Source organism: Nicotiana tomentosiformis, chromosome 7 (genome assembly GCF_000390325.3).
Source record: "Nicotiana tomentosiformis chromosome 7, ASM39032v3, whole genome shotgun sequence".
NCBI lineage: Eukaryota > Viridiplantae > Streptophyta > Magnoliopsida > Solanales > Solanaceae > Nicotiana > Nicotiana tomentosiformis.
Genome location: NC_090818.1, coordinates 47,471,260 through 47,488,343, shown reverse-complemented (window position 1 = coordinate 47,488,343; position 17,084 = coordinate 47,471,260). Strand labels below are relative to the sequence as shown.

Below are 17,084 nucleotides of genomic sequence, written 5' to 3'. Positions count from 1 at the left end.
CAGAAGGGAGTAGATTATAATTTGAATTTGCAAGAATTTAATTCATCTTCTTACCAAAGTTGGAGAATTAGATTAGATTATTAATGAAGATTAAATAAGATTTTTAAAATTATTTTGGAGGAATGTCAATCATTTTCTTACTAAAGTTTGGAATTAGAGCTTTCAGGAAATCTTTGATAATTAAGGTTACAATGATTGTAAAAATAATTTAATCTTAATTTTAGGAGTAACAAATTAATTATATCAAAATTATAATATAAAATTAAATATCAATTTTAGTATATAAACTTATTGTACAAAGTTTTATCGCCGTTTTTAACCTTGATTTTTTTCAAAGGACTTTTGGAGTAGAACTATAAAAAAGGACAATTATATCATCAACAATAGCAGAATTGAGATATTAATTTCGAGATTTAAAAAACGCAAATTAAATAATTCCATATTATATTCCGACATTAATTTTCTTTATGCGATAAGTTTGGTTAGGAGTCCGTAGGTATTCAAAGCAAATGGAAGAAACAGGGGAGCCGGATTCTTGTGTCCACGTACTCCTCAAGTCCTCAACTATTCCCAGATATTTTCTCATCACTCACTACTTGTCACTGCTTTAAATACCGTCTCTTCCCCTTCACTTCTTCACTCAAAACAATCTTTCATTCTTCCAATTCTCAAAAAAGAAGAAGTCATCTCTCTCTCAAGATCTTGAAGCTTTGTCTATGGCAACCATGGCATCAACCTTGGCCTCCTCTGTTGTTGTTTCCAAGACCAATTTCTTGGACACCCACAAATCATCCTTCTCTGGTATCCCTCTTTTTTCACAAGTTAGACTTAAACCTGTTAAATCCGCCCAACAAAACATGACCATTTCCATGTCTGCTGATTCCTCTCCTCCTCCTTATGATCTTAACGCTTTCACTTTCAACCCAATCAAGGAATCCATCGTTTCTCGCGAGATGACACGTAGGTACATGACCGACATGATCACCTATGCTGACACTGATGTCGTCATCGTTGGCGCTGGCTCTGCTGGTCTCTCTTGTGCTTATGAAATCAGCAAGAACCCTAACGTTCAGGTATCCTTTTTATTCTTTATTTTTTCCCACAGTAATATCCAAATTTAAGTTGAGATTAATCTAGGCCTGCTGCAGGATGCTTTAACATATGTATCTGGCATATTGTGATACAAAAAGACAAAAGTGACGAAAGACCATATATTGGCTTGTGTTTACTTTGTTAACTAATTTTAAAATATTTTATGATAAGGAAATGTTTGGTACTAGGATAAGATGTGATAAACGTACTAAATGGTACTAGGATAATGTTTGGTACTAAATGGTACTGGATATCTATGTTATCCCACCTTATCCCATAAATTTGATACAGAATTTATCCCACCTCCCACCTGGGAGGACTATAATTCCGGAATAATTTCGCATGCGTACCAAACGATGACATACGGTTCAAATCAGCGAGGAAATGGGATATCATAGCCATAATATTGAAATTAAGAAAGTGCCATTTTTACATCTCTTATGTCTAAAATAGATCTCTCACGTAAATCTCTCATTTGTAAAAAATAAGATAGGGTCATAAAACTATAAATAAGTTACGTAGACCCACAAAACCATTTAGCTTCAAATAAGCTTTCCCTATAATTTTTCATTTAAATTCTCAAGATTTTTTGTGCGGAAGAATAATTGGCACCTATGATTCGTGTTTTAAATGGCGTGGGCGTAAGGCGAGACATTATACATGCCTCAGCGGGGCGTAAGCCCCATAGGTATTTAGTTTTAATATTTTATAAAATAATATAATGACAGTAAATATTTATAAACAGGTAAAATTGCATAAAAATTGAAGAAAACTATATATATGTGTGCCCCATCCCCACAAAAAACTAAGCAAAACAATCTATTATACGTTACTTACAAGCACAAGTAATTTGAGTCTAAAAGAATAAAGTTTTTTATATGGAGGAACAAAAAGGATGATTAATCTGTAATTTGAACTTTGAATTTGCTGCTATAAAGAAGAATGTAGTTCTCTTTGTATTTGTAAAAAAAATTAAATATTCGTTGCTTTTGGGAGATATTAACAGACTAACGCACAAGATAAAAAATTGGGAAAATCATGAATTAGGGCTTAAATCAATAAAAAAGGTCTTTACTTTTAAATTTAATACTTTTGAGTTCCCTTTTAAACCTTTTGAGTAATTACCAAACTGACTTTTGAGAATTTAGGTATTATATAAAGGACTAATTCAACAAATTTTATTTTAATTTGAAAAAGTCTGTGGGGCTTGCTACTTATTAAAAAACGCGGCCCGAACGCCCGTGGCGTACGCCTTACGCCTCATGAGACTTTCGCCCCACACCATCGCCCCGAGGCTTTTTTGGTACGCCCCGGGGCTCGCCCTAGAAACGCCTTTTAAAACAGAGCCTATGACATGTGCCTAATGGACATTTTCAATTAAATTCTGATAGCGGAAAGATGGAAATTTTGGAATTTGTTTTTTTGGCTTCGCTTGTATTTCTAGTAATCGAAAAGGATAAAAAAAATTCATATAAGACTTGGCAGCTGGAGGGGAAAAAAACACGGGCTTCTTGTTAAAGGTACTTGTAAGTTTACTTGTACCCACAAATCATGTGACACCTTTTTCCTTAGACCTTGTGCAACTTGAGCGAGTCCGATCAAGAGAAAAAATCACATGTTTATTAGCGAAAGTTGTATATACACTTGTGAACGAGTGAAACTGCTTTTGATATAATCTTATCCTGAATTTAGGATCTAGAGTTTGTAAGTTGTGCGGAACTAGGATTTCAACCTTATGGGTTTTGGATCTTAGTACATGACTGACGACTTCAAGTATTAGTTACTGGGTTCTAAATTTAATATTTGTACATATTTGATGAATTTTAAACATCAAATACACTGTTTGAACAAAAGCTACTGAGTTCGGCCGCACTTATAGTTCGGCTTGTGCTTCCACCCCTGTCAATGAATTTAATTGAACACACCTAACCCATCCTAGATCTGCCTCTGGCTGGTACACGCATTCATGATCACAGGGAAGTTATTCGATGTTCTAACTGCTAAAATTGTTCTTGATTAGATTATAGTTGCTGATTACAATACCTATGTTCTCCAATTTGTACTTGTTATAAGTTGTTTATGTGAATTGACTTGGTTTGTGTAGGTGGCCATACTTGAGCAATCAGTGAGCCCTGGTGGAGGTGCCTGGCTAGGAGGACAACTCTTCTCGGCCATGGTTGTGCGTAAGCCAGCACATCTCTTCTTGAACGAGCTAGGCATAGACTATGACGAGCAAGACAACTACGTGGTCATCAAACATGCTGCCTTGTTCACCTCAACCATCATGAGCAAGCTTTTGGCCAGGCCAAACGTGAAACTCTTCAATGCTGTTGCAACAGAGGACCTTATTGTGAAGAACGGAAGAGTTGGTGGTGTTGTCACTAACTGGTCTTTGGTTTCTCAGAACCACGACACACAATCTTGCATGGACCCCAACGTTATGGAGGCTAAGATTGTGGTCAGCTCCTGTGGCCACGACGGTCCCATGGGTGCCACTGGTGTTAAGAGGCTTAAGAGCATTGGCATGATCAACCATGTTCCTGGGATGAAAGCTTTGGACATGAACGCTGCTGAGGATGCAATTGTTAGACTTACCAGAGAGGTTGTACCTGGAATGATTGTTACTGGGATGGAAGTTGCTGAAATTGACGGAGCACCAAGAATGGTAAGTAAACTTGTCACACTTTTAACTCCTATATAATTACTCGTGCACCATTAGATTTGTACCTACAGATAAGTGTGAGATGTAGAGAGCGTCTAGTCTAAAAGTATTCCAAATTTGCCTTGATAAAGTAGAATGGATACATTTTGCTTATATAACCGATCCCAAGATATAAGAACTTGACAGTAAAATTGAAGTGTAACTAATTGGAGGTGTTTGTATTGTTCAGGGACCAACTTTTGGAGCTATGATGATATCAGGGCAGAAGGCAGCACACCTTGCGCTAAGGGCATTGGGATTGCCTAATGCACTCGACGGGACAGCAGAGTCAAGCATTCATCCGGAGCTTATCTTGGCTGCAGCTGATGATGCTCAGACAGCAGATGCTTAAAATCTTGAATGTATAATATTTCTCTAAAAAAGATTAGTTTTTCCTAGGTGAGCGTGGTTTGTGGTTGAGAGAAATTGGCAAGGGGGATGAATAAAAGTCTGCAGGATGAATGTCACTGTGTACCTTTGGCTGTTTCATGTCTATTCTTCTTTTCTTTTGATTCACTTCGAGGTCAAAACTTTGATGTGAAAAAGTTGTAGATTGTAGATTTTCGTTAAATAATGCTATGGGCCTTTTGGCGTGGTTTTGGTACTTGATATGTTTTGGGCCTTATGAGTCATGGCCCACCATTTGAACATGATTCATTCTATGATTGGGCCATGGCCTTAGCTGTATTTCTCATATCTTGCTGATCTGCACAAATGGTCTCTTTTTGAGGCAACTCTCTAAGATTGGTCCCTTGTGCTTTATTTGGGTCAAACCGAAAATCCGAACCGATCTGTGTTATTTGGATGGGTTCAGATCGGATTTCAACTCTTTTTGATCGGATTTAGGATTAAACATTTAATTATTTTAGATATCGGATCGGATATGGTTTGCTTTAATTTAAATCCGAGCCGATCCGAAATTCGAAATATAAGGTCTACATACAAAATTAAGGGTGCATCAGATAAATCTAGGTTTCATTTGTCTTATTTCTCTCATATTCTTTCATGAAGAGCACCTATCATTTCCATATCGACGGAAATGAAGGCTCCCAATGGGGTCTAATGCAAGTCTCAAAGGGCAATTAAGTGAGAAGCTTGCAACAATACTTGATGTTGATTGTCTTGTGCAAAATAATAGGAGAAATTATTTAGACAGTAAGAGCATCAAAGTATATTTCATTATTTGTCAGCAATTAGTTAGAAATGTTTCTCGAGTTTTCTTGCTGAGAAACACAAGTGAGGTTAATTATGTCCTTATATTTTTGTTCTAGCTGGGTATGTGATGGTTGAAACGGGTGTGCTTTTGCCTGTTTCTTAATAAGTGTGTTGTGATCTTACATAGTTTCCTTATCATGAAAGATTTGAGTAATTGTATGGAATGTTGTGTATGACTCGTTAGTTATAGCTAGCTATACTTAAAATTAGGCATGTTCATGGATCGGATTGGACCGGATTTGGCACATTTTGGGCTATCCGATCGGATTTCGGATTTGATAAATTACAATCCGAATCCGAACCAAATTAAATTCGGTTCGGTTTGAATTTTGATATTTGGATCGGATAAATATTTCGGATTACGGTTCGGATTGTAAGCCTTATATATTAAAATGCTTATTCCATGAGTTCTCTTAGTGATCGGTGTAGCATAACCATCAACATACTCTATAAAGAGGGGATCTAACAACTGGTCCATAAAGATTTACCCAACTAGAACGAGAAGGAAATACATACTCTATTAGGATAAATAACATCAACAATTCAATATGGATTCAAAAGGTTAAACTGAATAATATTAGTTGATAATTGTAGCAACAGAACTGAACAAACCCAAAAGGTTAAACTGAATAATACTAGCTGATAATTGTAGCAACAGAACTAAATAAACTACAGTACCAACAAGGCAACAGATCAACAAAATAGATATAGGCATTCCACTATTTAAAGGATGAACTCAAGAAGGCAAAAAAATATTAAAGAGTTTCAACTTCCATTTCCCTCCCAATTCCAGATCCACTACTCCCCTTTGTTTCTGCAATAACAAAGGAAAGGTTTAGACTTGAGTACAAAAACTGAAACATAAAATCAAAGACCAACACACTGGACAAAAAAATAACTAGCGAAAGAATTATACCAGCAAAATATAGTTCAATAATCTTCATCAATACTATATGTCAACGATGCAAGGCTCTTTTCCAGTATTGACCATTTCTATTGAAAGTTTAAAACCACACATATGTTAACATAAAAAGAATCCAAATAAACATACAAATAAGTTATCAAATATATATCAAAACAAAGAATAAAAGAAGAAAGATAGTCTTACAAAGTTCAAGTTGTTCAAGATTATCTAAATCTTCCTCAATTTTAACCAGAGTTGTTGATTCATTACGAAGCCAATCTTGGACATACACAAGAGCTTGAACCAATCTAGGAGTCAATGAACTCCTAAATGGATCAAGTATGCGTCCTCCAGTACTAAAGGCCGATTCAGATGCACCACTAGAAATTGGTATGGCTAGCACATCACGTGCCATATCAGCAAGAGTGAGAAATCTAGGTGAGTTCAACTTCTACCAACCCAGAATATCAAATTTATCTTTTTCTTCCTCAACATCACCCAAATATTTATCCAACTCTGTTTTAGAGTCAATACCTCCACCACTCTTATGCCTCTTTAAATCTAGCATGAATTTTGAGAATGATGATGAAGAAGAACATGAAGATGGAGAAGATTGTGGATATGGAGGAGATAGATGAGATGGACATGAAGATGAAGTTGAAGATGGAGAAGATGGACATGAATCACCATTCATTTTGACATACTCACTGAACAAAGTTTTCATGTACGTCTTCACTTCCTCTTGTATTTTCACACCTTTTGTTTCTCCAAACATAGCAGCAAGTGTAAAAGAAAGAGAGTGAAACTTGTGGCGTGGATCCAACACACATGAAATAAATATCATCTTGTTCATCTTGTGAGGATCACCCCAATACTTGTCAAATTTCTCTTTCATATTCTTTGCTATTTCTTGCACGGCAACATCTTCATTTTTCATCAATTCTTTCAAAGAAGAACCTACCACACAGATCTCAAGAAAATGTACATTAGATGTAATATAAAGTGTGCCCGATACCTTCAAGGTGAGTTCATAAAAAATTTCAAGATACTTCACAATACGTCTTACACTTTCCCAATCACTACTTAAAAGTGGATCTGCAGACTGCCCATCCTTACAAATACAATTAGAAATACAATGCATCAATCCATAATCAATATCACAATATTTTGTAAAAGCATCCTCATAAACTGCCGCAACCTTCAACATTAAATATGTGGAGTTCCAACTAGTTGGAACATCCAGACACAATAATTTTTTAGATGTTATCTTATCAAGATCACAATATTCTTTAAACCTCTACAATCTTGCGGGAGATTGCCGTATGTACCTGACAGCTTGTCTTATTCGTTCAGTAGACACACTCTCTTCCTTCAACCCATCTTGAACAACTAGATTGATGATGTGAGCCATACACCTCACATGAACATGCTTACCTTCCATCAAATTTGTATTCCATCTAGTAAATTGTTTAGATAATTCTTTAACCATAACATCGTTAGAGCTTGCATTATCAACAGTCACAGTAAATTTTTTTATCTAATCCCCATTCAAGCAAACACTTAGCAACACCATTAGCTAAATCTTGACCCTTGTGACTAGTAATTGAACAAAAATTCAATATTTATTTATGCAATTCCCAATTCTTGTCAATATAATGTACTGTAACACATATATAGTTAATTCGTTGAATTGAAGTCCATGTGTCAGTTGTAATGCAAATTCTCTGTTTTGATTCTTTGAAAATTCTCTTCAAAACATGTATCTCTTCATTATAAATCTCAAGACAGTCTCTAGTCACAGTAGTACGAGAAGGAACATGAAATAAAGGTTGAAGAGTTCTCACAAAATCTCTAAAACCCTCATTTTCAACAGAAATAAAGGGTTGCTCATCAATAATTATCATGCGAGCTAAACCCTTACTACATGCCTCTTGATCAAATTTTCATGGGATTATTGTTACATCACCTGTTTGACCACCCTTTTTTGGTTGAAAAGCTAGTCTCTGTTGGCTGGTGTCCACCTTATGGGGATTGTTCGGGCACTTGATCATATGGGATAGCAAATTGCTTGTGCCGCTGTTTTTTGTATTTGCTATATATTCTTCTTGACAATACTTGCATCTCACTTTTTTAATCCCTTCGTCATCAGTGAACTTGTCGAAATGGCCCCAAGCAACTGATCTTTCTTTCATGCCTTTTCTTTTCTTAGAAGCAGATTCACAATGGAGTGTGTTCGTTGTGAAATTATTTGAAGCACCACTTTCATTACCTTTTAGGATAATTTGAAGTTTATTTCCCTTCTCTGCCTCTAGCTCTGTCATCTATGAAACAAGTATAAAATAAAATCTATGCAAAAAATCAGTACCGGTAGTTAAAAAAGAATAGCGAAGAAATACAAGAACCCATAAAAGTGCTTAAGTGCACGAGCTAACACCAGACAAAAATTCATGCAAGAACTTAATATTTAAGCTTTGAGAAAATCAGATGAGCAGCAGTATATTTTTAATCAAATAGCATCTTTGAAAAATTTAAGTTCTAAAATGGAAATGAGGGAGAGAATAAAAAATCAAAACCTTAGATCAATCTAAAATAAAAATCGGCCATAAATAGGAAAGAATCAATCAATAATCTAAAATGGAAAGGATGGAGAGAATGAAAAATCAAAATAAAACCAAAAAACCTTACTTCTGGAGAGCAAAGATGAAGCAGCGATATTGGAGATTTGGAGTGATGGAGGCAGGTCTAAAAGCTCTAAGAGATACTTGCTGATGTGAGAGAAATAAGACAAATGAAACCCCATTTGATGGCACCCTCACTTTTATATGTAGGCCTTATATTTCGGATTTCGAATCGGTTCGGATTTAAATTAAGCCAAACCATATCCGATCCGATATCTAAAATATTTAATTTATAATCCGAAATATGATCCAAATAGTTGAAATTCGATCCGAACCGATCCAAATAACATGGATCGGTTCGGATTTTCGATTCGACCCAAATAATGCACAACCCTACTTAAAATCTTTTATTTTAGCATCTTAATATATAAGGTTTACTATCCGAACAATAATCCAAAATATTTATCCGATCCAAATATCAAAATCCATCCTAACCGAATTTAATTTGATTCGGATTTGGATTGCAATTTACCAAATCCCAAATCCGAAATTATAATCTAAAATATGTCAAATCCGATCCAATCCGTAATGGGAAGCGAGTATGCTCAATTTGTGGAAAAGAAAGTTCAGCCAACAACTTTTAAAGAGGCATTTCCACTTTTTTGAGGCACCTATTTTAGATTATATTCCATTTTAAATCCAGTCCATTGGATTGACGGAGACAAAATTTAAAGAGTGACCTATGAAAAATCATACGGTGTAAATGATTCACTTTTAAAGACAAATTCTGCCTGCAGGCTTAAAGTATCTTATTTTTGTCAACTAAAAACATTGATTTTTGAACTTTTTAGAAAGAAAATTGCATTTCTAGATTTTGCACGTTCTGAATATAATAAATTATTTAATCTCATAATTAAAACTTCGAAAAGGATATTTTAAGAAATTTTAATCAAAGAAGATTAGTGAACTTCATAAATAATGCTGTTATATGAAATGGACAGATGAGGAATAGAACTGCATGCTATTGGATATTTTATTGAATAGCCTTGGACCCTTCACCCCACTCCAAAGAAATAATGAGCGGGCTGATTTTACAAAATATTGACCTTCTGCGACACCATTGAAAGCTTGAACATTTATGCTCTACTTCTTGAAAAGATACCATGTCTAGGGGAGTATTAGTGCTCTTTTATGCAACCAATCACATTTTATTTCTTCAGACACTTGTTTATCTTTTCCCGATTTCTTGAGACACTTGTAACATGATCTTAGCGTGTAACGCTCATTAAAAGAGAAAGACTTACTATCTAAGATTTTTTCCCCATGATTCAGTGTTTGTCCGTAAAATGATACAGTTGAATTTATACGTAGTTTATAGATAAGTGAACTAATTTGATCCTGAAATAATATAATAATCGAAAAAATACACAGTACTTAGCCTTGAATTGTAGATGAAATAGCAAAGATAGCGATTCCGTGAACACGATTTTCGAACACAGCAATGATGAGATCAGAAAGTAAGAGAGTAAAATTGTATAAAGCTTTGTATATAATATAATATATATTCTTGCCAGAAAAGTTTTGTGTCCTTTACAATGGTAACTTAACTCACTATTTATAGCTATGCCTAGGGAAAAAGGTCCTAGGATCATGCCCTCCTTTAATGCAAATTATGAGAGTCATTGATGAAGATATAACGTTGAGTGTAAACGCCAAATTCTTTGTAACGGACCGTCGCTCTTAATGTTGTGGAATATTCCTTAGTAAATGCTATCGGACGCAGAACATTTAATACACTTTATGAATGTTATCCGTTCCGGTGACAAGCGCAATGACTGCGTTCGGTCTTCAGCCATTCCATCTCGGATTCCACGTGTTCTCCTTTTAGTCAGCCATGTGTCATATCATATTTTACTCTATACAGATAGTCCTCCTGCTTTCCGGTGACATAACTTTGTGTTACCGGTAAGTTGGTAGAAATATCGTTTTGGCGGAAATTACTATAATTACCTCTAAAGGTCTCTAACGGTTGATTAGACACACGTCTTTTCGCATTTAATGCCCCGAACACGCATCATCCCAAGATTCAGCACAACTTTTGCCGATTATCGAGGTAATCATGGCAATGAATTTAGCCCCCAAAATTTTACTTATATGCAACTTTCTTTTCCTTTGCGTCTCACAATTGCTCGAGCTTCTGATTTGCATCCTTGTTTTTCATTCTTTTTTTTAATTTTCTTCAAACACAAACTCTTTTACCTTCTTCTTTTCCAATGGCTTCTTCCTCCAAACATGGTGGTTCTGCAAAGAATAAGAATAAAATCGATGATTCTGTTCCTCCAACAGTGGATTCCATCATCCCAAGAAGTCTTAGTACTTCGAAGGATTTTGAAGAGAAATTTCCTACTGCTAACCCTCGTACATGGGATGTTAGTAGGTACCCTTCTTCGATTTGTCCTTCCAGTATTCCTGCTATGCAGGAGGACTGCCACTGCAATGAGTTGGAAATTATCGCTCCCGATCTATCGGAGCGAGTGACCCTTCCCAAGGAAGGTTTTAGATACTTTTTCAAGTATTCATTTACTTTGGGTGTGTTTTCTTTGAGCGGAGAGCTTGATTCCGTGATTGCTGAGTTTTGCCTTCGCTACTAGGTATGTTTGGCACAGATAAGTCCTTCAGTGTGGAGGACGATCGCCTGCCTCCGACGCTTGTGCCAAGAAATTGGGGAGGACCTAACCTTAGCTTATGTGATGAATCTCTATTCCCCCAAAATCTTCCGCAGGGGAATGATAAACCTTTGTAAGCGTGACCACCATGCTTTGTTGTCTAGCATGGATGATGACAATGACCGTGGGTGGATGGAACGGTTCGTTACAGTTTCCACCAACGACATCATTCCGACAATGGCTTTATCATTTCTGGTTGCTTGGAACCACACTCATAAGTTCTTTGTATAATATTCCTCTTACTAGATATTCTTCTATGGCCGTATCATCTCTTCACCCTTCGCATGTTTCAGCAACTCGATTGCTCCCACCGGTGGTGGAAGGTTTGAACCGGTGGGTTCAGAAGATTTTGGACATCACAACGCCCGAAAGTCGTTCGTGGAAATAACTGGACCTTAAATACGGGTGAAAGGCCAAAAATCATGGTAACTTTAATTTACCTTGCCTCCACTTTTGTATATGAAGAACTTGGTTGAACTCTTCTGACTTAGTTCATCGAAAGTAGAACTTGTAGCGGGGTAATATGTATGTGAAAAGCTACTTGCTTTATTCTCCAGTTTATGCTACACAAACAAAAGAATGCCACAATAAAGTAGAAATTTATTGATATAAAAACCCATATCATAATAAACTTGGAGTTTATTCATAATTGCACACGTTATGGTGTAAACTTGAAGTTTATCGATATTGATAATTTATCCAGTTGGCATAATTCGTTTAGCTATGTTAATTAAATTATGATGTGCAAAAATAAAAGAGAATTCGCATGGATAAATATTAAAGAACTTTCTAGTTCTTTACGAATTCTCTTATGTTGTTTGTTCTCATTAACTAATAGACCAACTAAAATTAAGATAGAATCCCATGAATGCTGAAAATGTCAAAGGTGAATATGGGCTCATTTACTTGTCATGTATACCACATAAGATGCATCTATGAGATGGTTACATATAAATTATTATTAACCCGCAACATAGTGTTTGCGAGGTAAGTTGCTCAATAATTTAGTTTAGAGCATAATTTTCAGATTTTCTATTCAAGACAATTCATCTTAATAAGTTGGTTTACACCACAGTTGATTTAACAAAATGATTTATTGAGTGCCTCCATTTAATAGCTAAACTTTTGCTTATGAGAATAAAGTTATCTATATCAGTTTGATATACGTTGTATACGAAGTATATTACATTCTCCCCTCATGAGTGGTTCAGGGTCAAGAACCAAATAATTCCATCTTCTTCTTCTTCTTCTTCTTCTTCTTCTTCTTCTTCTTCTTCTTCTTCTTCTTCTTCTTCTTCTTCTTCTTCTTCTTCTTCTTCTTCTTATTCTTCCTTCTTTCTTCTCCTTCTTCTCCTTCTTACATTCTCCCCTCATGAGTGGTTCAGGGTCAAGAACCAATTAATTTCATCTTTTCTTCTTCTTCTTCTTCTTCTTCTTCTTCTTCTGCTCCTCCTCATTTTCTCCTTCTTCTCCTTCTCCTTCTCCTCCTCCTCCTCCTCCTCCTCCTCCTCCTTCTTCTTCTTCTTCTTCTTCTTCTTCTTCTTCTTCTTCTTCATTATTATTATTATAACAATAATAATAATAATTATTATAATAACAATAATAATAATAATTATTATTAATGTAGTATATTTTGATTAACACTATATCGCACAAAGTTGAGGAAGCAAGTTAGTTTTTATAACATGGGGGGGGAGGGGGAAAGAGAGGCATGATAAACAGTTGAGAAAAAGTTACGTGGAATGAATTATCATTTATACATCTAGATCCTCATTGTAAAGCATGCGAGACGCATTTGCTGACCAAAGAAAGTAACTATATTCTCATTGCAAATGCTCATATTATAATAAGTCCTAGAAGGACAAAGTCTATGGTACGATTAAAGCGTATATAAAAATCGGTTTCAAATAAAATTCTTGATAAAGAAGAAGAGCAAATAATCAAAATGATCATAATAAGGAGGCAAGTGACCTAGAAGATCACATGACATAACACTTCATAAAATCTCAAGAGAGGTCCATGTACCTGAAAATATGAATAAAGAGATCTCTATGTTATGTCTATGAAAAAAGGAGGTTGAAACTTGACGAGTGTCTGGCGTGTATAGAATTTAAATTCGTACTCTGTCAAATTATAGTATAGAAAGATGTCGAACCCACAGAGATTGGTTTATCTATTCCACAAACGTTTCTTGTGAATTACCTAACTAAAAATGCATGAATAGAGCAATAGAAAATATATTTTTTTCACAAATATAATAAAAATGTGTTGAGATCATAACTTCACTTAATATTTCAATTATATAATAGATAAAATTATCCTTCAATTTTTATTTCTCACAACTGTATAAATGCCTCTCACAATTACATTTATATATTATTACTTAAGTCGAACAATTAATTGCAATCCTCTCGGTTATACAAATTAATCGTCAAAATAGTAATATTAAAGAGCCAAAAATATATGCTTAAACTAAAACTTGCTCTTTTTAGTAAGACCCTTTCGGTTACCCTACTTGTTATAATTGATTACTACAATATTCGCCTCTTTCGATTACAAATAAATATAGAATCAATTTTAACATATAAGATTTAGATGTCACTAAATAAAAGTTAACATCTATCAATACCAAAATTAGCTATATTACTCTTCTGTCTCTTTCGATTACAGAATTAGTAAGAAGTTAATATGTAGTACGAAATAGATAGATGTTAACAAATTAAATAACACCTAACTATAAAGCAAATAAAATTTAAATGGAAAAAACTTCAGCTCAAACATGTGAATTGAGGGATAATATCTACTATTATATAGAAATATTAAGATCTGTCATTCTTCCAACACAAGAAAAGTTACTCCATAATGGAGTTAATACTCACAACGAAAATGTTCTTGCCCATTAAATAAGAAAATAGAAAGAAATATTCAAGAGAATAATTCCCTCCTATTTAATTAAAAATAGGTGCTAGATTAATTTCCAACATTATAATTGGAACTAGAAATGAAGACACTATAATAGCTAAAAGAAGAAAAGAAATTACTGAAAGAGGCAAGGAAAAGAAGAAGTTCTACTCTCAATTTTCTGTATAATGAGAAGCTGTATGTAGCGCTATTTATAAATGGAAAAGTATATTATGTACATTGATTTCTCACATATATTTTTCCAAGTTTGCAACCTGCATGTGCTTGTAGTTGTAAAGTTTGCTGAAATTTAATCCTCCAAATTAGCAAGTGGGCCATTTACTTGAATTTTTCATGTGCTCAAATACTTTCATCATTTGTAAAGTTGCATACACCACTTTACTTTTAATTTTTCAGCATTATAGTTTTTCTTTGCAAATTTGGAAAGTGGATTTTTTTTTCTCATTGTTCCTTTTTCTTATTAGTTTAATTATTTCCTACCAAGAAAGAAAAAATATTAGTACTAAAAATTAGATTACAATTTAACTTATACATGATATTTTTCCCTTATTAAAACTGATATAAAATGTTCGTCGATGAATCTACGATAGCGCTAAGTATATATGAGGATCTTAAGTCTATCGAATACAACCATATAAATATTGGCCAAATAGAAGAGACAAAATTCGAATAGAATTGGTTTCATATGAAAGACGTGTAGTTCAAACACTCCAAAGTATGAAGTCAATAGTGTGTACAATCACTTCTATGTATCTTATATGTCTAGCATGACATGAAAATTTGATATGCATCTAAGTCTATTGAAATGGCTTATATGACAATCCCTGAAAGATTCAAATCGCTTAGAGCATATACAATTCTTGGTTCTGAAGTACCACATCCTAAGTGCAATTTGTGCACATATGTATCTTGCTATAACTATAAGCATGATAATATGATAACGAGAATCTCTATGGAGATATTGAAATGACCATTCCACGACATTACATGAAGACATTAAATATTTATCAAGAATGATGATTTCAAGGTTCAACATATTCATTCAAGTTAATATGGTTGATTTGTTTATCAAATCTCTACCAATGATCTTTTGAAGATGGTGCACAAGATTGGGATGAGGAGGCTCAAGGATGTGAATTGATGCTCTCATCAGGGAGAGTTAATACGCGATGTATTCTTTTTCCCTTACAAGGTTTTGTCCCACTGGGTTTTCCTTACAAGGTTTTTAACGAGGCAACCAAAAAGCGTATTTCTAAACATGTGTACTCTTTTTCCTTCACTAGAATTTTTTCCCACTGGGTTTTATTTTAGTTAAGATTTTAACGAGACACATTATCTGTTGAATAGATATTCAAAGGGGAGTGTTATAAATAGAATTGTATTTAAGGTGAATGTCTACATTTTAAAGAGATTTTAAGATTTGTTACTTGGTGGCTAAGTCATTTTTTCCCTATAAATAACAACAACAACCCAGTATAATTCCACTAGTGGGGTTTGGGGAGGGTAGTGTGTACGTAGACCTTACCCCTACCCTGGGGTAGAGAGGCTGTTTCCGATAGACCCTCGGCTCCCTCCCTCCAAGAACTACCCACCTTACTCTTGGGGTGACTCGAACTCACAACCTCTTGGTTGGAAGTGGAGGGTGCTACCACTAGAGCAACCCACTCTTGTCAAAATCGTTTCCATTGTAATTAATCTCAAATCAATAAAAATTCTACTTTTTTCTGCAATACTTTTCTTTTCTTTTATTGTTTTATAACAATAAGAATTTTTTTTCTTGATGTATTTTCTTCTATTCGAACTACAAAAATCTGTGTCGAATCATTTCCTCTGGATTATATGTAACTGTTGATCCCTTGATGTGAAGTACGATCGGATTTTCTTGCTCTTGCCATTTTGGGCACACTTCAAGTACTATCCTACAGTTTGCCCTTGCCATTTTGGTCACCTGGGGGTAGCAGTAGTATCTTAAAGCAAACGATTATTGAGGCGAAGTTTTAGTTTATTATTCATGAGAATATTAATTCCCCCAGTGGATGCCTCGTATAAAGAATTAAAGACAAACGATTTGAGATCCTTAGGCATTTAATGCCCCGAACACGCATCATCCCAAGATTCAGCACAACTTTTGCCGATTATCGAGGTAATCATGGCAATGAATTTAGCCCCCAAAATTTTACTTATACGCAACTTTCTTTTCCTTTGCGTCTCACAATTGCTCGAGCTTCTGATTTGCATCCTTGTTTTTCATTCTTTTTTTTAATTTTCTTCAAACACAAACTCTTTTACCTTCTTCTTTTCCAATGGCTTCTTCCTCCAAACATGGTGGTTCTGCAAAGAATAAGAATAAAATCGATGATTCTGTTCCTCCAACAGTGGATTCCATCATCCCAAGAAGTCTTAGTACTTCGAAGGATTTTGAAGAGAAATTTCCTACTGCTAACCCTCGTACATGGGATGTTAGTAGGTACCCTTCTTCGATTCGTCCTTCCAGTATTCCTGCTATGCAGGGGGACTGCCACTGCAATGAGTTGAAAATTATCGCTCCTGATCTATCGGAGCGAGTGACCCTTCCCAAGGAAGGTTTTAGATACTTTTTCAAGTATTCATTTACTTTGGGTGTGTTTTCTTTGAGCGGAGAGCTTGATTCTGTGATTGCTGAGTTTTGCCTTCGCTACTATGTTTGGCACAAGTAAGTCCTTCAGTATGGAGGACGATCGCCTGCCTCCGACGCTTGTGCCAAGAAATTGGGGAGGACCTAACCTTAGCTTATGTGATGAATCTCTATTCCCCTAAAATCTTCCGCAGGGGAATGATAAACCTTTGTAAGCGTTACCACCATGCTTTGTTGTCTAGCATGGATGATGACAACGACCGTGGGTGGATGGAACGGTTCGTTACAGTTT

General features: G+C 35.1%; 1 protein-coding gene across 1 annotated transcript; it reads left to right on the top strand.

Annotated features, from left to right (window-relative positions):
• Positions 1–484: 484 nt before the first annotated feature.
• Positions 485–4,397, top strand: LOC104087540 (thiamine thiazole synthase, chloroplastic). The gene is made up of 3 exons (XM_009592047.4): positions 485–1,073; positions 3,197–3,757; positions 3,984–4,397. The coding sequence occupies exons 1-3, from the start codon at positions 717–719 to the stop codon at positions 4,143–4,145; spliced, it is 1,080 nt and encodes a 359-aa protein (XP_009590342.1). The 5' UTR covers positions 485–716; the 3' UTR covers positions 4,146–4,397.
• Positions 4,398–17,084: the final 12,687 nt, after the last annotated feature.

Coding starts and splice junctions, on each gene's coding strand:
- LOC104087540 (XM_009592047.4), top strand. CDS start 717: ATGGCAACCATGGCATCAACCTTGGCCTCCTCTGTTGTTGTTTCCAAG. Junction 1,074..3,196: donor GCAAGAACCCTAACGTTCAG/GTATCCTTTTTA, acceptor TGGTTTGTGTAG/GTGGCCATACTTGAGCAATC. Junction 3,758..3,983: donor TTGACGGAGCACCAAGAATG/GTAAGTAAACTT, acceptor TGTATTGTTCAG/GGACCAACTTTTGGAGCTAT.